We start from the raw sequence: 25,048 nt of genomic DNA, 5'->3' as shown, positions 1-25,048 counted from the left end.
TGGTTTTCTGGGGCCCTCGGACGCCGTGGCCTGGGCGGGCTGGTCACCGGGCCGGGGGGGCACCGGGCTTGGGGTCGCGGGGGGTTGGGGGATCATTGAGGCGTGGTGCTTTGGCCTGCTGCGGGCCTGGGCTTGGGGTTCTCGTGGGCCGGGGGCCTTGCGGTCGGGCGGGGCGGGTGGGAGCTCTGGGTGCTCGGCTCTGCGCATGGTGGACCAGGATATGGGGGTGTTCTGTTTCTCGGGGAGGAGGGCGGGAGGGAGGGGTTTCTCTCAGGGGGATCAGAGCGGCTGAGCTTTGCCCGGCGGGGTCCTGTGTGTTGGGGGGTCGGTGGGCGTGGGGTGGGGCTCTCGTGGCATGGGAAATAGCAGGCTTGGCTCGGTGGGGGGGAGTCCCCTATCCTTTCCTCTACTGGGCTGGCCCAATCGATTCAAGGGACCCGTGTCGCTGGGGGCCCGGCGGCGCGCGTATTGGCCTGGGATATGGGGGGCTCCTATGGGCTTAACTCAGGGGGGGGGGTGTCGGGGGAGGGGGACCATCGTTTCCGTGGTTTGGCCCGGGAGAGTGGGGTCTTGGATGTTGTGGGGTCGTCGGCCGTGGGGTGGGGTGCTGGGTGGCATGGGAGGTAGCGGGCTTGGCTCTGTGGGGGGGAGTACCACCCCTCGCCCCTCTACTGGGCCTGGCCCAATCAAATTCAAGGTACCCGTGTCGCTGAGTACTCGGCCCAGCGTGAGACGGCCCTGGGATGTGGGGAGCCCTGTTTCTGGGGGTGGATGGCGGGAGGGGGGAGGTCCCTCGCATGGAGGTCTGGGAGGCTGAGCGCGGCCGAATTCAAGGGGCCCATGTGGATGTACTGTTGTGTTGTTGATGTCATTGTAGGTATTGTGTAAGTGTTGTTTGTCTATAAATGTTAATAAAAAATGTAAGTTTAAAAAAAATAAAAAAAATACACAGTCAGAAAGACCAACTAACTTTTCCAGATGATTAATTAGGATATCATGGTCAATCGTGTTGAATGCTGTGCTTAGGTCTAAGAGGACAGAAATTGAGACCTTATTTGCATCGGAGCTTACAGTAGTCTGAGGTCGCTAATTATTTTAGTAACAGCAGTTTCAGTGCTGTGGCATGTTCTGAAGCCTGATTGAAATTCCTCCATGATGTTGTTTACTTTAAGAAAAGAATGTATTTGGACTGAGACTTTGGACTGAGATTTTTTTCAAGTATCTTGCTAATGAATGGAAGGTTGGATATCGGCCTATAGCTGGTTAGTGCATTACTGTCTAGTTTGTGTTTCTTTAGCAAGGGTTTTACAATGGCTGTTTTGAATGCATCTGGGAATATGTTTGTTAGAAGAGATGTATTCATAATCTTTAGAACATGACTTGAGACACTGTTGAACATCGGCTTAAGAAATGCTGTAGATGGGACCAATACAACAGATGACAGTTTTATAAAGCTCAGTTGATGATCATGTAATACAAGTGAATTTTCCCATGGTTACATCTTTTTCACAGGGTTTGCATCAGAAGTAATGCTGGCTCTGAATGAAGTTATTTTATTATTGAAGAACATTGCAAGCTCTTCACATTTTGATGCAGAGGACTGCAGAGGGGTGTTGAGCAGCTGGTCAATGGCGGATAATAATATTCTAGAATTTCTAGCATTCTCTGTGATAATCTTAGAAAGATCATCTTTTTTTTGCTAACCGTATTGCTTTGCAGTCATGTCTTCTTTATACATTGCAGTGAACTGTGAGCTTAGTTTTCCTCCATTTTCGTTCAGCTGCCTGACAGATTCTCTTAGTCTGACTAACACTGTTTGATAATGTTATGTAATGTAATATGCTAGCTACAGTTGAGGTTTTGATATGGTGATCAGGCAATAGGTAGGTTAGCCAAAGCAGGGCACCATTACAGGCTATGTTGATTTTACCATGGCAAATATTAATTTCCTCATTCATATTAACTCATTCTGCGGCAATGATGAAAAAAGTCGGCTTAACTCGCCATGCGTTGAGCACCAATCACGAGAAATCTCGGGTTTTAATCGTTATTTCTTTTATTAGCTATATCCATACATTTTTCATCCATCCAGCCTGATGTTATCATTGGGAATGGATCTGAGCTTGCAAAGGGAAAATACCGCCGCCTACGCCTTCCAGCCGGTATTGCACTCCATTTGAAATGATGTAGTTTGTTTTCTGGGCCAAGCTGAGCCGTGCGGGCGGGGTTTAAATACTCCGGCAGGAGGAGCGTTTACAACGATACATCTACGAGGCTGCCCCCCCCCCCCCCCCCCCCTTCCTTCAGCAATGCCGGACAACATGGGACGGACCTCCGTGACCAGTATTTGGAATGGCGATCAGATAATTGGATTATTTTTTTTGCATTACATCAGAGACAAGGTAAGAACACTATATATCAAATCTTGCGTTGATCTGATATTTTTTTCTCCTACGATCGAAGCTGTCTGTGTGGACTGTGTTGTGCTGTTTACCGTTGGTGGCAGGAAGGGGGGGGGGGGGGGGGGGGCGTGCCGCGCTCCAGGGCCCATTTCATTCTTGCATGAGGAAGGATAATAATGATAATCTAGCAATGATTTCAGGAAGATTAGGTGAAAAATTACAACGTGATAAGTGGATTTCACTAAAGGGTTATTATCGGCGTCTTTTCCTGGGATTACTAAGAATCACCCAAACTATACTCATATTCAAAACGGTATAAAACGGAAATGTACGGATGAAAAAACAATCTGTTTTTTGCATGTTGACCAGAAGCAACTCACTGACAATCGACAGTGTTATTAGATACATAGATACATAGCTATAATATAAAATATATTTTAAGCACTCGCAAGTTTCGCAGTCTCCCCATTGACTTACAGCGATGGCGTTCTAGACAGCGACCTCTGGCGCTGAATGAGTTTTTAAGCTTGTTGTTAAATATTTTCCTAATGGTTTCTGATACAACTGCCTTTGTTGTTTTATAGCTAAGGGTTAGTTTATAGCCTTCCAATGTGCAATTAATAATAAGAGGTTTGTAAACGTTGCTTCTCCATGCATCTCCCTTCAATAGAACTGGCACCAAAGTTTGGCACCAAGCATTAGAATGCTGGTATTTTGACTTTGACCTTCATCATTTATAGTTTACTTGGTTCACTAGCTTGCTAAAATTGTCTTAGCATGCCTATGCTAACTTACATTATCTTAGCATGCCTATGCTAATTGACAATGGGTCTCATTCTCCAACGGACTTACGACAAAAAGGGCTTTCTCTTAGGGCCATTTGAGACCTTTTCGGGCAAGACATGAATATAGACAATATATTATAATATAATATTAATTATATGTTTTATTGGGACGGTTGGTGAATCCCAAAATCGCCCCGAAAGGTCTTGACTCTGTCGTAAGTCCTTGGTGAATGAGACCCATTATCTTAGCATGCCTATGCTAACTGGCATTATCTTAGCATGCCTATGCTAACTGGCATTATCTTAGCATTCCTATGCTAACTAACATTATCTTAGCATGCCTATGCTAACTGACATTATCTTAGCATGCCTATGCTAACTGACATTATCTTAGCATGCCTATGCTAACTGACATTATCTTAGCATGAATATGCTAACTGACATTATTTTAGCATGCCTATGCTAACTGACATTATCTTAGCATGCCTATGCTAACTGACATTATCTTAGCATGCCTATGCTAACTGATATTATCTTAGCATTCCTATGCTAACTAACATTATCTTAGCATGCCTATGCTAACTGACATTATCTTAGCATTCCTATGCTAACTGACATTATCTTAGCATTCCTATGCTAACTAACATTATCTTAGCATGCCTATGCTAACTGACATTATTTTAGCATGCCTATGCTAACTGACATTATCTTAGCATGAATATGCTAACTGACATTATCTTAGCATGCCTGCTAACTGACATTATCTTAGCATGCCTATGCCAACTAACATTATATTAGCATGCCTATGCTAACTAACATTATCTTAGCATGCATATAACATTATCTTAGCATGTGTATATGCTAACTACCCTTAGCTTAGCATACCTATGCTAACTAACGTTAGCTTGCTTGCTACGCAAATGGGGGGGCTTTGGCACAACTTGAGACAACCAGCTGGATAACATTTCCAGCACTAGCGTTAAAATCAACTTGCCAACTGGATTTGTGACTCGATGTCAGATAGATTATGTCTGTTAACGCTATACGGTGAAGTAAAGGGTAGCTGTAGTTGACAGCTGTGCTTCTTGACAGATTCCCGACTGGAGTTTGGCGGTGAAATAAAGGGGCGTTCACACAAGTGTCAAACTAGCCGCCCTGCCCTGCCTGAGTTTGCAATATTGTGCACCAGCAAGCACGGCTATGTTTGTAACGTTAACTTAACACGAATGTACTCACGGATAATATTACTATATCAGTAACGTAGTGTAGTCGCATCGATTTATTTTGGACTTTGGAAATTGAGATTATTACTTTTACACACACAAACGACGGTGTGGATGGAAAGTTATCGTCGTTCAAATATAGCAGCTCTTCTCATGAGAAGGCTGGTCGACAACACCGTTAGCTTTTTTTGTTGAATGTTTTCCTATTTTGCGGCGAAAGAAGTTCCAGCAAATGCCACCTGACATTTCATGACGACGTGTAACTAGGAACGGTGAGATTCACAAGGTTGACTGTCCGAAGATCTCCGTGTTTCAACCAGCTGGACTACTATCGAGGCGTCCCAGCAGCGCGTCGTGTCGGACATAGGTGCATCCCTCGACGCTTCATACTAACTGTTGATTAGGTAAAAGCGGCCAAAGCTGCTAACCTCACCTAAGTGATCTGTATAGGGAAACACGACTAGTGTTGCAGGCAAAGTAGTGTCTGTAATTAGGCTAGTATTGCTCTTTCACTGAGTAGACGAGACCCTCGGGATAATCTAATCCCCCTAACATCCCTGTTCGAATATGTTTTGATTGTAAATGCAACGACAAAAAGAAAACAAAGGGGATAATAAAGACTCAAACAAAGTGGGAAACCATCGTCAGAAATAGGTATAATAACAACATGACACGGCGGGGACTGGAACCCGTATTATTATCAGTGCAAGATCTTATCCACACTATCTACTCTACTCACCACATATTCGATTATTGTAAAATAGCATACCTCTACCCAGTAATACATTAATTAAAGAAGGCAACATTTAAAATTAAACGAGGGTGGTGAAAACCCACAATAAAGAAGACTATAGAAACGATGCTTCTGCTATAACAAACGCCACAATTTATAATCAGTACTCTCCTGCACAAGGTAACACACAACCCACAGTCCCAAAAGTGCACATTCAGTTCAGTGTATTGGAAAGTCGGGATTGTCCAAACTTGCTCACAATAAAGAAAGAAGTCCTGTTTCTGTTTCACTGACTCAAATGAAGCAGTAGGCTCCGCGTCGGACGTCACCGGTCACGTGATTTTGACAGCTCCAAAGCTCCGCTCCGGCTGCACGGTGGTGGGTTTCGAACGTCACCGCCTTGCTATTTCATCAACACATGCCTCGGACTCGGAGCACCCGTATGATCTCAGACGTAACAACACCACTAGTCAGGACTGTGGAGATGACCTAACCAGCTCACTTGGATCGCCCCCCTTTTGTGACTGCAGGTACGCAGCAGTAAGCCATTTAATTATTTGTCTTATTTCCTTGGTTATGCGCCTGTAAATAGGCTATTGGCTAACTGTTAGGTCCTCTCTGCTGCTGAGGTAGGCCACGCATAGTGATCGTCCACATTGAAACATTGTATAGCAGCTTGTGTGCATCGACTCTATGGCATTCTGTCACATTAACTATCCACACAGTTGTGTCTGGAGAACCTGGACATTTTCACGAGAGTTAAAAGAATATTGCACAAACTTTGCCAGAACTGATGGTCTCCTATCTCTTTACACAGTAGTGTGATCAGTGTAGTTTCCCACTGCAGCCAACAGGTTGCACTAATGCTGCACTCTCTGTTCCACCAAGACGGTACAGTAGGCTATTACTACAGTAGTAACGCTATATGACATAGGCAGAGGAGGTCGGACCGAACAGCCTAGTTGCGCCCACCCACTGACGGCGAGAGAAACTGCTGTCCATAGCTCCATTTTGTGCTCCAGTTGTTCTGCGCTATAACTAAAGGAGTAATGTCTACACGGGGTGCGACATTCAAGCTGTGATCAAACTCTCTATCCCGCATTGGCTATTTATTTATGGCCATTCTGCTTGATCGGTAAATGACGGGGAAATTATGGTTGCATTATGAACTGCTCGACGATGCGTTTTTTCAAGGTAAATATATTTCTTGACAATTTATATTAAATCAGATGACAAGTTCAAATGTGTTGAGTTGGGATGTTGGGATATATTGTTAACATTCCTCAAGTGTCATTGACTTTTAAAACAACTTGTCTGAGATAGCTTGCTAGGGCAGTTTTTTTTCTTTTCTTTTTTTAACCGTTCCCTAGCTGAGGTTTAATCATTCAAAACGATCAAGAATAGTTCAACATTTTCATGACATGCAACTAGTCTTCACTCTTACCACAGTGACACCGCATAAACCATAACGACATGCACTTAAACGGCTCACGACAGGGACTGCTGTCAAACCTCACCTCCCCTCGTTACCAAACATAATGACTAATGTATGTTGTTGCGATATTCATGCAATTTTATTTGACTTTAAGCAACATTCTCTGCAAACTAAAGAGCAGTCGGTGTGGCTGTGCCAGGGTAAGGGGGTTCTTCTTGCCTGAAATACAGGCTAAGCCTGGGCATGCCTTTAGTATGTGAGTATCAGGCTGGAGTCTTGCACCTCCTGGCTGAACTCCAACTTCCACACAGTTGAGCCCCCAGGGTTACTTTGTGTTTATCAGGGGGTGTACAGTTAGTAGTATTAACACACTCTGCCGCTGAAAGACCAGCCAAGCCTGTAGCCCCATGGCTTCTTTTCCCATTGGTTTAGTTTCATGTCCATTGTACGTGTTTGCTCCTCTGCCTGTGTTGTTTCGGAGTGGGCGTGCAAAGGAGATGGCCTATTTGATTTGTTTCTTGTGTTTAGATAAAGCTTTTGGCTTTGGAGGTTGTAACTTTCTCTCGTCTGCATGTCACTGACGGCATTTCTGTCCTAAATGTCATACTCCTTTCACTTGCTCCCCGAAAGATGACTAAAATATGGTTTAATTATCTTTCAAACCGGGGTTGGAATTTGATATGTGTGTGTGTGTGTGTGTGTGTGTCTGTGGTGGGTTTTTATCATCCTGCAATTTAGCACATAAACTACATACGATAACAATGTGTCAGATTACTTTTTTCTAGCCTAACCTTTGTCCTCCCTCTCCCGTATGTTTTCCCTCCTCTCTCTTCTCTCGTCAGGATCAAGAAATGGATCAGGGTGGACTGAAGCACAGTAGCAATCGAGACGAGAGACGGATATTCGGAGAGGCGGCGGGAGAGCGAGGAGCCGGCGAGGCAGGCAACACAGCCGGTGGGTCACTGCTCTCCACCACCATGCACCTGCCCGGCCACAGGTCCCAGGTCCAGCCCAGAGAGGCCCCCAACGGGCTGAGTGGCACCAAGACCCCGGTGCAGCTGGCGGGAGCTGTGACACAGCATCCCCACCATCTCATCATTGGTGAGGAGTCAGACATGAAGGGAGGGAAACCCATCAGAAACATGCAGAAACAACAACAACAACAACAACAACAACAACAACAACAACAACAACAACAACAGCAGCAGGATATTGGTTTATTCAACATGGATGACAACTTGTCCTTTTTGGAGGAGAGCATCGCCGACCTGAACCAGACATCCACTTCTGTCATCAGTACTTCGAACAGCTCTGTCCTGGGAAACCTTCCTCTGCCGGACCTTTTCCCCCAGCATGTCAAGCAGGAGGTGGATTTCTCTCTGGATAAGGACCTGGGCTCTTACAGCGGGCACGCGGGCCACGGCCACGGCGACTTGGATGGCGGCAAGGGTCACCTTGTCGAGGACAGCGAGATTTGGCGCGATTTGGACCTTCCCAACACGCTACCGGACATCATTGACTTCGAGTTGGATACTGCGATGGCTCACTTGGATAACGTCCTGCGTAGTGGCAGTGACAGTGGTGGCGGCAGCGGCGGCGGTGGCGGCGGCGGTATCGTCGGAAGCATGCTTAAGGAAACCAAGTCATTGGTTATCGGCAACGGAGAAAACGGTACCAATGTGAATGGCACGGAGCAGCAGCAGCACCTACTACACCAGCAGCAGCAGCAGCAGCAGCAGCAGCAGCCTCCATCCCTACTCTCTGGCGTCATGATCAAGGAAGAAAAGGATCCGGACGACTCTTTCGTTCACATCCGTACCCCTGGCGTGGTCAAACAGGAGAAGCAGGACGGCGTGGGTTTCTGCCAGTCGTCCTGTCTCCAGAACAGCCTGGGTTCTTCTCTCCACGGAAGAGGCTCCCTCTCCTCCTCCTCCTCCTCCTCTATGGGGGTAGGCGGAGGGCCTGGCTACCACTACAGAGGCAGCCCGCCCTCGGATGTCAGCCTACCAGACCAGAAACCCTTTGGCCTGTACTCTAGCCTGCCTCCGGTGGGGGACGGCTGGGGCAGGGGGAACGGGTACGGGGATGTGTCCAGGTTACAGAGAGGCAACGACGGGCTCCCTACCGCCTCCTCCTTGGCAGCTTTTTCTGTCGGATTTACCAGGTATGTGTTATGGTAGCTAATAGGGGTGGGAATCACCAGTTTCATCACGATACGATACAATATCGATTCTTTGGACAACGATACGATATTTGCCGATATCACAAAGTCTGCCACGATACGATACAATACGATTCAATTCAGGTGCCTGCGATCGATATGAGGCGATATTATGTGCCCATTTAACACAATCAGTCACATTTAGATCAACTAAAAAAAGGCTACGGAAATATCAATTGATGTATTTATTTTTGAGCTCTTCCAGACATTTAAATGAAAAACAATCTATTGTTTTTAATACAAATAGACCTCCTGTTCACTTTTGTTTTTATATATTGAGCTTTAACACACACACAGACACACACAGACACACACACACACACAGTCCCCCACAGCCCCCACCCCTCCTCCTTCCAAGTCCCCTCTCTCCTCTCCTGTTCTCTCTCACGGTTAGCTGCTTAGCTTTTAAGCAGCCAACGCGACGTTCATTTAGATATTTAACGCGACGTTGGCATAAAGGAATGGCGACGATGCAACGCCTGTTATATGCATTTGACCCGTTGCGGGGAAAAAACTGCACAGACTTATATCGGCTCGCAAAATAGACGCTCTGAGTGCTTTACAGCAGACGCAAACACTGCTGTAATGTCTACACGGAGTTTCACAATACTGGGCGCCGGCGGATATGACTCGTGGGGATTTTCAAAATAAGAGTATCGCAATATGAATCGATCTTTTTACGTTGCGTCGATCCTATTTGATTATTGATAATAGATCGATATATCGATCTGGATCGATGTATTGTCCCACCCCTAGTAGCTAAGCTAACCTGCTTTGACCGTTTGCTGTTCCTTTTGTGGCTGAAAGTGGGAAAGTAGGCTCTTTTTCCCTGCATATGTTTTTGTGGTTTGTCTGACATTGATTTATTTGTACTTGTGGTGGGCGTCAATTAAATCAGAAAGAAAAGCCCAGTCAGGCAGATCAGAAATGGATGGAGAAATGTTCTCTAATAGAGCTCACTCTGTGACCAAACAAGAAAGGGAAACAAATAATCATATTACTCTACCGCTGCAAATTTTGGTATAGGGTTGATTCTTTTGTAAATAATGTTACACAGTTTTGTCATGGTTAAGTTGAGTGACAGTGGATCAGGAGGTAGAGTGGTCATCTGGTAATGGGAAGGTTCCCGGTTAGATTTCGGCTTCTCCCGGCAAGTTCAAGTTTCTTTATTAGTTGTCATAGTAAAACATACAGAATACTTTTCCATGAAATGCTTTTTTCTGTATGAGCTCCTGGGAGTGTGCTAGATAAAAATAGATAAAACGTATAAAATAGAAAGTCAAAAGTACGTAAACAAAAAGTGTTCAGTCAATATACATTATATACAATACAGAGTAAAAAAAGAGTAACAGTGAGTTACAGTACAATACAGTATACAGTACAATGCAGACATGGGATGAGGTACAACTTAGGGTAAGATGCAGTGAGGTATGAATTGTAGTGCAAATCTCTTTACCAATAAATATAAAGTGAGTAAAGTGGGTGCTACGGTGCGTGTTTATTTAAAGTGAGTGTGTACGTGTGGATGTGTGTGCTGTGAGTGTAGTTGATGTTTTGTTACATAGTGTCATTGTCGTTGAGCATCCTGATGGCCTGGGGATAGAAGCTCCTTCTGAGTCTCTCTGTACTGGCCATGAGACTCCGGTATTGCTTGCCTGACCGCAGCAGTTCAAAGAGGCAGTTGTTTGGGTGGCTAGAGTCTTTGATTATTCTCTTAGCCTTGCCTCTGCAACACTTGTTGTAAATGTCCTGGAGAGTGGGAAGCCCACCTCCAATTGTGCGTTCGGCTGAACGGGCCACTCTCTGTAGGGATGCACCGATCCGACTTTTTCAGTCCCGATACCAATACCGATACCTGGGTTTGGGTATCGGCCAATACCGATCCGATACCCATTGTCCAATTTCTTTCTCCAAAAAAGTAAAAAAAAATAAAAGATTTAATCCACGTTTTTTTTTATATTAAAATATTTTTTTTTTTAGGAATTGTAAAGGATCACAAACTGTGTTTTTGATTTGTTGTAAACAAAGACAGAAAATAAACTTCATTCATTCAATTAATAAACTGTATGCCTCACTGTCACTGTGTGGAAGAGATTGGGATCATTCTTTTGTGCAAGGCAACATCAGGCTTGACTTAAAACATTACTTTCCTAACTTAGTGAAACTAAATGTAACAAATTAACACATAGATATAAATGTACTGAATGGTTATTTCTTATTTTATTTATTATTAAAAAAATTTAAATAAAAAAATATCAGATATATATATATTTTTTACCGATACCCGATCCAGCTATTTTACTGATATCGGCGGCCGATACCGATACCAATATCGGATCGGTGCATCCCTACTCTGTAGTCTCCTACGGTCTTGTGCGGCAGCCTGTCGAAGTGTCCTTGAATAAGACACTTGACCCCTAACTGCTCCTGATGACTGCATAGTTGCCTCCGCCGTCGGTGTGAGTGAATGGGTGAATTTGAGGCACAAGTTGTGAAGGGGTTTGGATAAAAGCGCTATATAAATAGTCTATTCCATTTAAAGGGCTAGTTCAGAAATGTGGAACCTAAACCCTATTTTCTACTTGCCTATGATGTTGTCGATTGGTAGAGTCCTTTCTCAGCACAATCCATGGTGTTCTTCATACCGGATACACACAGCTCTGGCTAGTTGGCCACAAAACGAATTGAAAGTCAAAGGGGATACGCTTTGTACAAGCCCTGAAATAAACACTGAAACCTACTCTGGGTGCACTAGGTTTCAGCGTTTATTTCAGGGACTGTGGAGCGTCTATTAGCCATTGAGGTTCCATTAGGTTTGTGGCTAAATGGTCCGAGCTGCAGGTATCCAGTATGAAGAAAAGCATTGATTGTGCTGAGAAAGGACTCTTACTGATCGACAACATCGTTTATAAATGGGAGATAGCCTCGGGCTAGGGTTCTAAAGATCTGAACTTTTAATGAACACAATTTGAATGCGGGTTTGAAGATATTGCATGTTTGATTTAAGTAGGAGAATTCTATGAAGCAGAATACGCATTGACACACATCATCAGCGATACCCCTTCGAACTGTCATCTACAATGTCAGTGGGCTTTTATAAATGAGTCAAAGATGAACCTCGGCGCTAGGGCTGACCTTCGAAGCTTTTTTTGGCAATCGAAGCTTCGGGGCCGAGCTTCAAAGCTTCAAAAAAAGAAAAAAAAATATTAATTATAATATATATATATATATATATATTTTTTTTTTATCTTATGTTGTGGGACTTGTACATCACTTTGGTAAACTTTGTTGTTTTAAAATGTGCTCTATAAATAAAGTGGATTGGATTAATTAATTAAGTAGCCCCTTTCGTGACTGTGACGCAGCCAACAAGGTTTCACTCGGCTGCGCTGCCTGGGTGCAGTGGGGCTGCTCTCACAGCCAACGACATGACATTACATACCGTAATTCCTCTAATAGTAACCGGGTCTCAAATACAAACCGGGTCTCTATTAACGGCCGGGTGCGCTCTTGAGCTAAGCAATTATAAGCCGGCCTCCTAATACAAGCCGGGTTACTAATATACTGAGCTGCATACTGAGCTAGTTACTTGATTTCACTTTGAAAACGTTGAAATGACCAGTGACCACCTGTAATTGCACTGTTTACTATTTCATACAGTACTTGGTTTCAATAAATGAACCCAGTACATTTTACTGGGTTCAAACTGACACAAAATGTTGATTTATTCATTATGATCCATTTGAAAATTTGAAATATAGGCCTCCCTCTTATACAGGCCTCCTCCTAATACAAGCCTGGTACCCGCTACAGTTGAAACAAATACAAGCCGGGGTTACTATTAGAGGAATTACGGTAATTATGTTGCAACCTTCGTCTATCAAGCAAACAATTATATTATATTTAATTTATAATTTATAATTTATAATTATATCAGACAATGCACCTACAAAAGCAGATGATTACAATTAAATTAGCCAACTTGGTAACACATTAGTCATAGCAGCATAGGCAGGCATAGCCTTATTAATGTTTTGTGTGGCGTCACCGCCGTGTACAACGATACTTACGTTTTTTAGGTGATTTGACAAAGTTGTTGTAGAGTTGTGATATAACATTTTCTTCTGGTATATCTGGCACTCTGCTTTTTGGGCATTGTCTTTGCATATTTTAAAGTGTAACCACACGTCTGATGACTTCTTCGTCGACATGTCTGCTGCACATGTCCTTGTTGTTTTCAACACAGATAATCTCCACGTGCTTGTTGTAGAGAGGTGGAGTCGAGGCGCCGCTTACTTTCGTTTCATTGGAATGGAGGCGCAAGATTTTAGAGGCAAAACTTTAAACTTTGATTTTTTTTTTATGTTCGAAGCTTGTGCCATTGAACGAAGTTTCGAAGCTTCAAAGTATTTAAGACAGCGGCTCGGCCTAAGCTGCAGTACACTGACTGTCTGATTCGTTGCATTTAGCATACCCTGCCTCTGGGATGCTTCAATCTCAGGGCTCCAGACTAACTTGTTCCGCTAGTAGCACTGTGCACCAGCACAAAATGTTAAATCTACATTCAACACAACACATTCGTTTTCCCCATATTTCGTTTACCAACACACACACACACACACACACACACACACACACCCTTGTGTCGAACATCCCCTCACGCTCTTCACTTTTATTATATAGCCTGCAACGGTTCAGTCAGGGTTTCTGAAACCTACTTCAGGCAGTACAGTATGTTTAGGTCCCAGACCCAAACCTTGTATTAGAACTCTTGATAGAACCTTTTCTTTTTTTATCACAAAGGATTTACTCAGGTGTGCACAGGAGCCTTTTGACGACTTATGTATGTCTATTGAAATGGGCAAAAATTGATTGGTTATGTCATCAGGAAATGTGGTTGAATCGGCAGGCGTTTGCAAGCCAATAGCACAGAGAGAGATGGACATGTTGTGTATTAAAATGTGGCTTTCTAAGCTAAATGACTAAATGTAAGCAAGTTCAAGTAATTTGCTATAGATATCTATTGAGTTTTTGTGGCATGAATGAGATGTATTTTGTTCTTACAGTATAGAGCTTTGAAGATGGTCATGTTTACTGGCCTCCTTACTTCTGACCAAGGGAGGATTACTTACTCATGGAAGTCTTAAATCAGTCCTAATCTAAGAAAAGATAAATCATGAAAAGGCCTCTAATAGACTTTGACTTGAAGACTTTCATTTAGAAAACTCTCCTGACCTTAAGTCCAAACAATTCTGCGTCACACTTGACTGAGCTCACAAGCCGCTCCTGTAGGAAAGACCCCTTTTCTCGATATCGCCTGCTGACTCGTTTCAATTGTCCCCCTCGTTGTAATCTTGGCTCTGCTGTCTGTGGCACAAAAGGATCTGAATCATATTTTCTTTTGAGAGAGAGAGAGAGAGAGAGAGAGAGAGAGAGAGAGAGAGAGAGAGAGAGAGAGAGAGAGAGAGAGAGAGAGAGAGAGAGAGAGAGAGAGAGAGAGAGAGAGAGAGAGAAAGAGTCTCTCACATGCACACATCTTTCCCTACCGGTGACTAATGAAAAATGTATGTCATATATTAAAAAAAAAAAATGGCATATTTGCAAATAATATTTGAGTTGCACATTTGCATCTAAATTAATATTTTTGCAAAATGCGAATAAATGCTAGCACTCTCTGGAGCACTATCTATAAATCTATAAATGTAATCATCTATAAAAAAGGTGCTGTAGGATCGTGTCCACTCTGTTTCTCTCCCTACTATGCTAAGTTATTTTTTTATCTTAAATTTTTTAAGGGCATTTCTGCTTTATTATATATTTAAGTTAGTGACAGGAAATTGGGGGTAGAGAAGGGGGGGGGGGGGGGTGACATGCGACAAAGGTCTCGAACCCAGGTCGTTGCGATTACATGTTATGCGGCCTATCATGGTGAGCCACCAGGACACGTCTATTCGAATACCAACCGTTTTGTGCGTTTTGCGAATCTGATTGGCCACTGACGTTTCTGGTCATGTGACATGTGCGCCCAATCGCGTGACGAGCTGTGTCTTTGCCCATTTCCGCGTTGAACAGCCTGCAAACTACCTAATGCCTAGTTTATCACTGGTTAAGCTTTGAAATCAGGGCTGGCGTTCTATCGCCATGCTCTAAGACAAACTCTAACCTTAACCAACTTCGAAAGAGTGCCTAAGCTTAACCGTCGAAAAATAACTTGCCATCACACGATTGGTGCACATGTCACATGACCAGAAACGTCAGTGGCCAATCTGATTAGCAAAACGCACAAAACGGTTGGTATTCGAATATAGGCCACCAGGACACCTCTCCTACGCTCAGTTTTGCAGAAACTAAAAGTCAGAGGCAGAGTTTAAGCAGAGTTGAATACTGCTGTCCCAACGACTCTGTGAGGCGAGGGCTTTTTCTTCATGCCCCGAGATGAAACGAAGCACTATCCTCAGGTATTCCTGGAATGTCCCTCGTCGGTTCTGATCTCATTGAATTGATCGCCTACTTATACAAATCTTTAGAGGTATGACCCCTCCCCCATTAACGAATATTAGTTTATATAACTTTTATTTAACTGCATAGGTCATTGTGGAACAATTAGGTAGTTTACACAATAAGTAGCATTAGAAGTCACCAGGCCTTTTGAAGTGGGCCTTGGATTCGGAAAATTGCCAGAAAGGAAATGGAGTAAGATGTGTTTGGTTCTCAGGAAACTTCAAAGTTAGGCTATTCTCTTTTTTTTTCTTTTTTTAGATTGCAGGCTTGGTACAGTGGGGTGAGGTTGGTTGGAATTAGAGAAGATTAGATTGCTCCTTTGGGCCAATAACAGCACAACACTACTGTAGAGATTCCCTCATAGACATCCAGTCAAATCAACTTGGAAGTTGGGTTATTTTGACCCTTAAAATGGGTCGTAGGTATAACCCAATATGGGGTCAAATCAACTTGGAGGTTGGGTTATTTTGACCCTTAAAATGGGTTGTTAGTATTCGTTTATTTGACCCAAGTTCAAGTTCAAGTTCAAGTTCAAGTTCTTTAATAGTTGTCATACAGAAGTACAGAATACTTTCATACAAAATGCTTCTTACTGTTACGCTCCAGAGACTGTGCTAGACAAGATAGTATCAAATAACATAATAACATAATATACAGTAGCATGAATTTAGAAGAAGAATGAGGTCACAGTTGTTCGGTATAGACATATGTACAATGTTCTGAGTTACCATATAATATACAATACACAATACTATGCAGTGTACTAATGTACAGTACTATCTAGTGCAAAGCAGAAATGGGATGAGGTACAATTTTAGGTACAATTTACAGTAAGGTGTACGAGTAGTAGTGCAATCCTTCATCCATAAATATAAAGTGTGGGGAGTGGGTGCTACAGTGTGTTTGTTTAAAGTGGGTGTGTGCTATAAAGTGTGTGTAGTGGGTGCTACAGTGTGTTTGTTTAAAGTGAGTGTGTGCGTGTGGATGTGTGTGCTATGTGTGTTTGGTGGTTGTTGTTGTGTAGTGTTCATTCATTGTTCGTTTAGCAGCCTGATGGCCTGGGGATAGAAGCTACTTCTGAGTCTTTCTGTGCTCGCCTTGAGACTCCTGTGTCGCTTGCCTGACGGCAGCAGTTCAAAGAGGCAGTTGTTCGGGTGGCTCGAGTCCTTAATAATTCTCTTAGCCTTCCCCTTGCAACGCTTGTTGTAAATGTTCTGGAGGGTGGGGAGCCCCCCTCCAATTGTGCGTTCGGCTGAACGTGTCACTCTTTGTAGTCTGCTTTGGTCTTTTGCAGTGCTATTCCCAAACCAGGAGGTGATGTTGCCGGTCAAGATGCTCTCTATTGTACATGAGTAGAAGTTCTTAAGGATCTTCTGGCTGACTTGGAACTTCCTTAGGCGCCTGAGGAAGTAGAGGCGTTGTCGTGCCTTCTTCACCACACTGTTAATGTGTATGGTCCATTTCAAGTCCTCGGATATGTGGGCTCCGAGGTACTTGAAGCTGTTGACTCTCTCAACCGGTGCCCCGTCGATGCTGAGGGGGCTGTAGTCCTTGACCCCCGACCTCCTGAAGTCCACAATCATCTCCTTTGTTTTGCTGACGTTCAGGGAGAGGCTGTTTTCCTGGCACCATCCCGCCAGGACCTTGACCTCTTCCAGGTAGGCCCTCTCGTCGTTGGCAGAGATCAGGCCCACCACCACTGTGTCGTCAGCAAATTTGACGATTGTATTGCTACTCCGCTGAGCCACACAGTCGTGTGTGTACAGGGAGTAGAGGAGGGGACTCAGAACACAGCCCTGGGGGGCCCCTATGTTGAGGGTGATGGATGAGGAGGTGCAGTTGCCTGCTCTCACCACCTGGGGTCTGCCAGTCAGGAAGTCCAAGACCCACTGGCAGAGGTCATAGCCCAAGCCCAGGTCCCTGAGCTTGGCTATGAGTATGGAGGGGACTATGGTATTGAATGCCGAGCTGTAGTCGAAGTTATGGGTCAAATGAAATAACCAATAATATTGGGTCAAATTAACCCACACACTGGTCGGGCCCTTTTTGACCAGTGAATTGGGTCAAAAATAACCCAAATTGGGTCAAATTAGGTCAATTAGGGCTGGCCTGAATGCCATTTATTTTAATCCTGACATTCATTTGTGATTCAGAACATTCGCTCTCACAAAAACAAAAATCAGGAATACTGTAGGAAGCGAAGTCAAATGTTCTGTCGACTCGTAATGTAATCGCAATGGCAGCTCTTCTCACCGCTTCTGCGTTAAATAAACTCACTATTTAACTTTTAAATATATGATATATAAGCTGATATAAAGCTATTGAACCATTTTAGCAGTTGTTTACGTTTATAACCCAGGAATTATTATGCTTCATTTAACCGTCTTGATTGGCGACAGACTATGCATGTTATCCCAACAAAAGTCACCTAGTGTTATAATTATTCTGTCCGCCTCTTGGTAAGTGAGGGTCATTATATTAGCTTATTATACAACTCTTACCTGTTCGATGCAAAGACATTAAACCCCACTCTAACAGCTAGCCACAACCTCAGTGTATCTTTCCGTATCAATACTAATAATTGGCGTTACATTACCTCCGCTCTGTCTGCACTGCAGCAGCTCTTCTGCAGCACGGGAGACTGCAATTCAAAACTGGCCCCTGTAAATATCCTAACCCAACCCCCTCCAATGTACAGTCATTTACCTAGTATGGTTTTGTCAATAGTCCAATGTACAATTTTGTTTGTTTGTACAGTGTCCCCCCCCCCCCCCCCCCCCCCTCAATGTACAGTTTTGCTTGTTTATACAGTGTGTCTCCCCCCCCCCCCCCCCAACCACCTACAATGTAAATTACCCAGTATGGTTGTCAATATCCCAATGTACCCCACCCCCCCCCCACCCAACCTCCTCCAATGTACAGTTTCTACGTCAAATGTATATACTCCCTTTTCTTGACTCCTTCTGTATCACAAACAGTACTGTATTTGCAAATCTGGTATGTCATGAATGTATAGATGTAGCAGTACTGTCTATCTGTATGTCATATATGTCCTGATGAATTGAAAATGGGGGGACCCTGATGTAAACAAGACGAAAGTCTTTCTCTGGTCTGCATCCCCTTAACAATTGTGTGTATTGAGCTGTACTGTATTGTACCCATTCTGCAATCTGTTAATAAAGTTTTCAATCAATCAATCAATCAATCAGGACGGCAGATTTCTTGAGAAAAAAGTGTTTGGTACAGCCAGGTTATCTCGAGTGGGTGACCATGTTGCACAAGCTAGCCACAACTTGCGCATCCGTCTGTATCAATAGTAGTCTATGAAGTAGGCGCAAAGTAGGTGACATGATGTTGATGTTGTTGTTGTTGTTGTTGAACATGTTGTTCACAATTCAGAAATGCACAAACACACCAACCATTGTTTTTATTTGAGTATCTGATTCCAACAACCTAACAAACGTTTAGTGGTTAACGTTACTCCATAAAAAACCTTGCTTGTTTTCCTGACTCACACGAACACACACACGCACATCTCGCATATCCAACTGCATCGCAAGGTGAACACACGTGCGAACACATGTATACACACACACACACACACATACAGGTACATACGTGGCTCACAATGAACAAACAAACAGTAAAACATTTAGCCAAATGATCTACACACAGTAATAATAATTAAAAAATATATATTAGTTGAACAACTCTTTTTTCATTATCTTAAGATACTGTGGTCCTTGTGTGTGTGTGTGTGTGTGTGTGTGTGTGTAGGTGTGTGTGTGTGTGTGTGTGTGTGTGTGTGTGTGTGTGTGTGATATGTTGAGTGACTGATATCGATTGGTGTTGAAAATTTAGTTCTAGTCGGGCCTAATTGTTTTTGTAGTTTTACTGTATGAATTCCATTGTTTTAATAATGTAAATGATCTATTCTTGTTGCTGTAACGTTGGAAGGCATTGTGGGTCAACCATCTGTAAAAACGAGGGTTAAAAAGCTTGTCTCAACTCTTTTCTATTGCTGTCTGTGTACTGGTCTGTCGGTGCACGCTGGAGTGGAGTAGGGACATGGCAGAGGGGTGTGTGTGTGTGTGTGTGTGTGTGTGTTCATGTGTGTGCACGTGCATACACAGGGAGGCAAGGCGAGTGGGAGGACTGCGGGCCACGTGTACAGATGTGCGTTCTAGTGTGTTGCCCGCCTCCTGCTCCTCAGTCAGTCAGTCAATCAGGTCTCTCCTTCTCTCCCCTCTCAGCTCTAATGGGGCCCCTCACAACTCAATATCGTGAGAGCGGGCTACACATGCTAAGCTGCCATGCTCGGAGGGGAGGAGGGGGGGGGGGGGGGGGGGGTAGTACTTTCTGGAGGAAACGCTTGTATCTCGCATTTCTGAGTTTGTTTGTTTATGTCTCCATTGCTTTTTGCGCGGTTGCCACTCTAGAGAAGTTCGGGCTTCATTGCAGACGGGACCCGTTGTGGTTTGATAAATGTTGCACTTACTTTCAGTGTTAATTTCCTGACGTAAAATGACCAAATATTGCCACCATTACTGAACCATCACTATTGCCACCACATCACGCTAGTATACTGTCCCCAATACTACTGTACGTGTACTGTAATCACGAGTCTTACTAAACCCTACTGTCACCAATACTACTGTACTGTAATCACGAGTCTTACTAAACCCTACACAGTGCTGTCAGTGTCACTGCTGCTCTGTCTGTATCATTTCCGTTCTCTCTTAGCTCCCAAAACCGATGGACACAGGGAAGCGAAATTAACAAACTCAGAAATGTAGGATATACTTGCTCTACCTTATAAGAGTTCCCTCTTACATAAAATGCTACTCAACCCGTTATGGAATATGTATTTTTAAGTTTCAACGCTTCTCTCCTTCCCTCATATCTGATTCAGTGCCTGTCTCTCCTCTCTGTGCATGGGTGGAGGATCTAAGCCCTCTGTGAAACACAGAGCAGAGACGAGGAGAGAAACTAGCATGATTATTTATAAATGACTCTCGCACTGAGCTGAAATGAAATACGTGCACATCAATTAGGTAAATTAGGACCATGTTGCAAGTACTTTTTAAAAATAAATTAATAAATGTTTTATTTGGGACAGACAGATGTGGACCAACCTATGCTGATTTCTGCTCAAAATACCCATATATTTGTAGAAACACCCAAATGCACTGTCAGCCTTTAATGGCCTCATCAGGAGCTTCTTGGCTATCTTATTTCTAGGCTTTGCCTCCCCTATTCAACATTATGGAAATAACATTGAAGATAGCTCCTGCATTAAATGTTTCCAAATTTCTTTTTGATTTCTTAAAACGATGCACATACTTTAACGCATGGAAATGTCCTTCTGCGCTATGGGATCTGATCTTCATAACCTAAGTAGGCCTATTACTATGGCCTATGTTAGATCCTAATGTGAAAAACTGTGATTTTATATGGCTGCACTTTATGTGCTCATTTTATGCCTGTCTTTTTTCTGTTGTGAAGCACTTTGAGCTGCAGTTTCTGTATGAAAGGTGCTATACAAATAGAGTTTATTATTATTATTATTATCTTCATTTTAAGGGTAAATTTAGCGGCTCCAGATACATTTTATTTCGTGCAGGAGGGGGCAAAATGCCTCTTATGATAGTAAAGGTTGCCGACTCCTGGCCTAGGCGCACCATCTTTTCACCATCAAAAACCATGAACCATGTTTTGAGAAGAGGACCATTGGGCCCAGGGTGTTACCCTCAAGCCCCTCTTTCGTTCTGTGTTCTTCCCCCCCACTCCTTCTGTTCTATACTTGTTTCCTCCCTCGTCTTTGGAAGTGGCGGTAGTGGGTCTTTGATGTTATCTGTGGCTGGGGTCAGGGTGGCACGGGGTTGTTTTTTACGGGCCTGTTTACGCTGGTGTCGTGTGAACATATTGTATCTGCTAATAGCACTCGTATGTAGTGGAGGGTCAGTGGAGGTTTCCCCCAGAATAAACTGTTCGGCTCGGTTGGCAAGTCTCTTAACGCGGACCGGCAGCAGACTGATGTGGGTCCCTGTAGTTTCTGTGATGATGAAATCATGGAATTGAGCATTAAACAGGTCAACAATAACACAGATTCCATAGGGCCTTACATTAAAGGAACACGCCAACATTATGGGAAATGCACTTATCGTCTTCTCCAGAGTCAAACAAGAAGATAGATACCAATTTCCTCTCTGCCAAAAACTCTCCCGGATTTTTAAGCTAGGCTAGCGGTCCGTATTCCGCTTCCATTCATTTGTGCTAAACTAGGCTAGCTTGCAGCCGGATAACTTTCTACTGAACGCACAGAGAGGAAATTGGTATTTATTGATTGATTGATTGAAAACTTTATTAACAGATTGCAGAATGGGTACAACACAGTACGGCTCAATACACACAATTATGGGATGCAGACCAGAGAAAGACGTTTGTCTTGTTTACATCAGGGTCCCTCATTTTCAATTCATCATGACATACACGACATACTACAGATACAGATATATATCATGACATTTATGACATACACGACATACAGATATACAGTACTGTTACATCCAGACATTTATGACATACAAGACAGGGCTGTACGCTAAGCTTTTTCACTAGGGGCACACTTGCCCGTAAATGAGAAATTTAGGGGCACATTTTTAAATAACTATTTTACCATTATAGTAGGGCTGGGCGATATGGCCTCTAAATGATATCGCGATATTTTGACATTTCCTCTAAAGCACTTAAAAATGCTTGATTTAACCCTTTGATGCATACAGTCACACCAATATGATGATTATAATAAGTCCCTGCAACATATGTTTGCATTATTAAACCATGAAGATGCTTTAAAAAATAATTTAATGAAAATGTACTAAGAGTAGTCTACTGACACACTACAAATTATTTACATCTAAGACAATTTATATAAAAACTCTTGGGTGCCTAAGACTTTTACACAGTACTGTGTTTTCTATCCACTTTTGACTATACCTTGTAACCGGTAGAGCAGCTCTAAAATAGCAATGACCATGTAACCACAGCGCAACTATTTCACTCGCATTTGCCCCTAAAAATAGATAGAATTAGTCATAGATAATAGATATGTGCAAACTGGAAAAAGTTATTTAGGAGGCTTCGCGCAGTGGGCGTGTCAACACGCAATTGTCATTTCATAATAAACACATATCACCGCGGCGCACAGCAAGTTTCAATTTCAGTTCCTGGCATTAACCAGTGGAGAAAGGGAAGAGATTTCCCTATTGTTTTTCTTATATGAATTATTCTATGTTAATAAAACATACCTGGTGATCAACTACAGTTTGCTGTGAACATTATGATATGTGTGTAGTGTTCTGATAACGACGGCTGGGCAGCGGGAGCTGGATGCTGGATTTTGCGAGAAGCATGCAGCTACAAAGCCGCAGAGCGGGGCCGCTGTGCCTGCACAGTGCAATACTCCAATTCAGCCATTGGCAATTCAGCCGTTGGGTGGGGGGCGCTGTTGAGCGGGCCTGTGACCGGACCTGAAAGCGTTCCTGCTCTGCGGCTCTGCAGTTGCATACTATTGGGATTCGTTGGGAGCAGCACAGAGTCTCGACTCGGGACTTATTTTATTTGGAATATAATGACTGTATACGCAAAAGTAGCCTAGTTTTAAGTTAAAATATTATAAATCTACATGCCTTGAGGATGTCATTCTGTTTTACTATTTTTTGTATCCAATTTGTATGGATTAATTTAGGAGTGAAATGCGAATGAAGGGTTGAAATCACTACTCGCAAGCTTGCCCCCAGATATTATTTTAAACTCGCACGGACCAAATTAGGGGGCAATTTGCGATCATCTCGTTGCAGTGTACAGCCCTGCAAGATATACAAATATATACAGTACTGTTTAGGGGTGCACGATATTGATTTTTTGACCCCGATATCGATACCGATAACTTTCTGCTCCTCAAGGTCGATACCGATAACCGATATATATATATATTTATTGTATTATAATATTTTATTTTTTTATGTATATTCCTGTAGTTTTGACCTAACCAGATTCATCATGACATGAGCGTTACTAGTACTACTATGAACAAAACAAAGCCAAGAGAACAGTTTTGACTCTTCAAATAAAGTGACTATATTTATTTTTATTGGGTTTGGACATTTACCGGGGCCAGTTTCGAATTGCAGCCTCCCGTAGGTGCTCTTTGAGAGTGGTTTGAAGGAGGGTAGGGATTCACATTATATTTCGGCTGTGGGTATGGTGTTCCACTTCCACATTGTTGTGGCATAATTGCGAAACGTGTTTAGTCCCTTGTTTGAGCCGAATCTGGGTTGAACATGATTTGTGGAACTCCCTCTGGTGTTGTGGTCGTGGAATTCACTGACCTTTGGGAAGTATTTCGACATGTACATGGGTATCTTAGTGGTGTAGTGTATCTTGTAGACCAGGCCCATTGCAAGTTGCTGTACTCTGTCGTCTACTCTAAGCCATTCTAGGATGTCAAAATGGGCAGGGGTGAGGTGGGTTTTAGGAGTAAGGTCAAGCAGTAGTCTGACCAGTTTGTTTTGTGATGTTTGTGTCTATCTTCTCGTCTGACTCTGGAGAAGCACAGCGCATTTCCCATTAGGTTGGCGTGTTATTTTAAGTTATGAAATGACCAGTGAATGTTATGTGATACTTTGGCCTGTTTGACCTTCACGATTGAACTTAAGGATCAAATTTTGCAATCACAGTACTATTCAACATGTCTAAGCATAAGAGAGAGTAGGCGGGACCGTTTTCTCATGTTGTGGAAGTTTAATTTAATTCAAATAGCTTGTCATACAAGTTTGAATGTGTGGCTGTGGGGAATACAAAAGAACTATAGGCTTTATCCAACCTAACAGTCATAACCATAGGATGTGTGTGTGTGTGTGTGTGTGTGTGTGTGTGTGTGTGTGTGTGTGTGTGTGTGTGTGTGTGTGTGTGTGTGTGTGTGTGTGTGTGTGTGTGTGTGTGTGTGTGTGTGTGTGTGTGTGTGTGTGTGTGTGTGTGTGTGTGTGTGTGTGTGTGTGTGTGTGTGTGTGTGTGTGTGTGTGTGTGTGTGTGTGTGTGTGTGTGTGTGTGTGTGTGTGTGTGTGAGAGATAGAGAGATAGAGATAGAGAGATTGTGTGACTAGTAGTAGATGTTAAAAGGCTAATATGTGAGTTGTAAAAATCTATCTATAATGAGGAAAGTATGTGCAACCGAGAGCAGGTGAAAGAGGAGAAAGAAAGACATTTAACGTCAAACCTTTCTGTCCACAGCAAAGCTGATGGGGGGGGGAGTGGAGTGTGTGTAGCCTGTGTGTGACAGGAGCAGGGTAGTGAGAGTGATAGAGACAGAAAGAGACAGCGGGAAAGAGCAGCTGCAGCATAGTTTAACTACCACACTCTGTGTTAATAAAATTAAAGAACCTACTCTTCAGTTAGCTAGGCTTCTCCGTTACATACACATAAGACTCAAACGATATGACCCGATTTCTTCTAAACACCAGAGATCTTCTAATCTCCTGCATTTCAATTATATTCCGTCTCGTGCAAGTAAGGCACAGACGAGGATGAGTCGAAGTGAAACGGCGCTTATGTAACCTACTGAATAAAACAGCTGACTGACGTTAGCTAGGTTAGTGTTTATGTAGAGGTTATGTAGCCTACTCGATAAAACGGCTGACTAACGTTAGCTAGGTTAGTGTTAATGTAGAGGTTATGTAGCCTACTA

The 25,048-nt window shown here is 43.2% G+C and overlaps 1 protein-coding gene across 1 annotated transcript in view; it reads left to right on the top strand.

Annotated features, from left to right (window-relative positions):
• The first annotated feature begins 6,200 nt into the window (after nt 1–6,200).
• The window catches only part of LOC311233399 (glucocorticoid receptor-like), a 139,659-nt gene continuing 120,811 nt past the window's right edge, over nt 6,201–25,048 (top strand). The window contains exons 1-2 of the mRNA XM_084320373.1: nt 6,201–6,337; nt 7,421–8,742. Coding sequence (XP_084176499.1) covers nt 6,308–6,337; nt 7,421–8,742 — 1,352 coding nt within the window. The 5' untranslated portion in view covers nt 6,201–6,307. The remainder of the gene's footprint in view (nt 6,338–7,420; nt 8,743–25,048) is intronic.

Source organism: Notolepis coatsorum, assembly GCF_963971535.1.
Source record: "Notolepis coatsorum genome assembly, chromosome: 8".
Taxonomy (NCBI): domain Eukaryota; kingdom Metazoa; phylum Chordata; class Actinopteri; order Aulopiformes; family Paralepididae; genus Notolepis; species Notolepis coatsorum.
The sequence above is the reverse complement of the archived record's forward strand: the minus strand, read 5'-3'. Positions and strand labels throughout refer to the sequence as shown.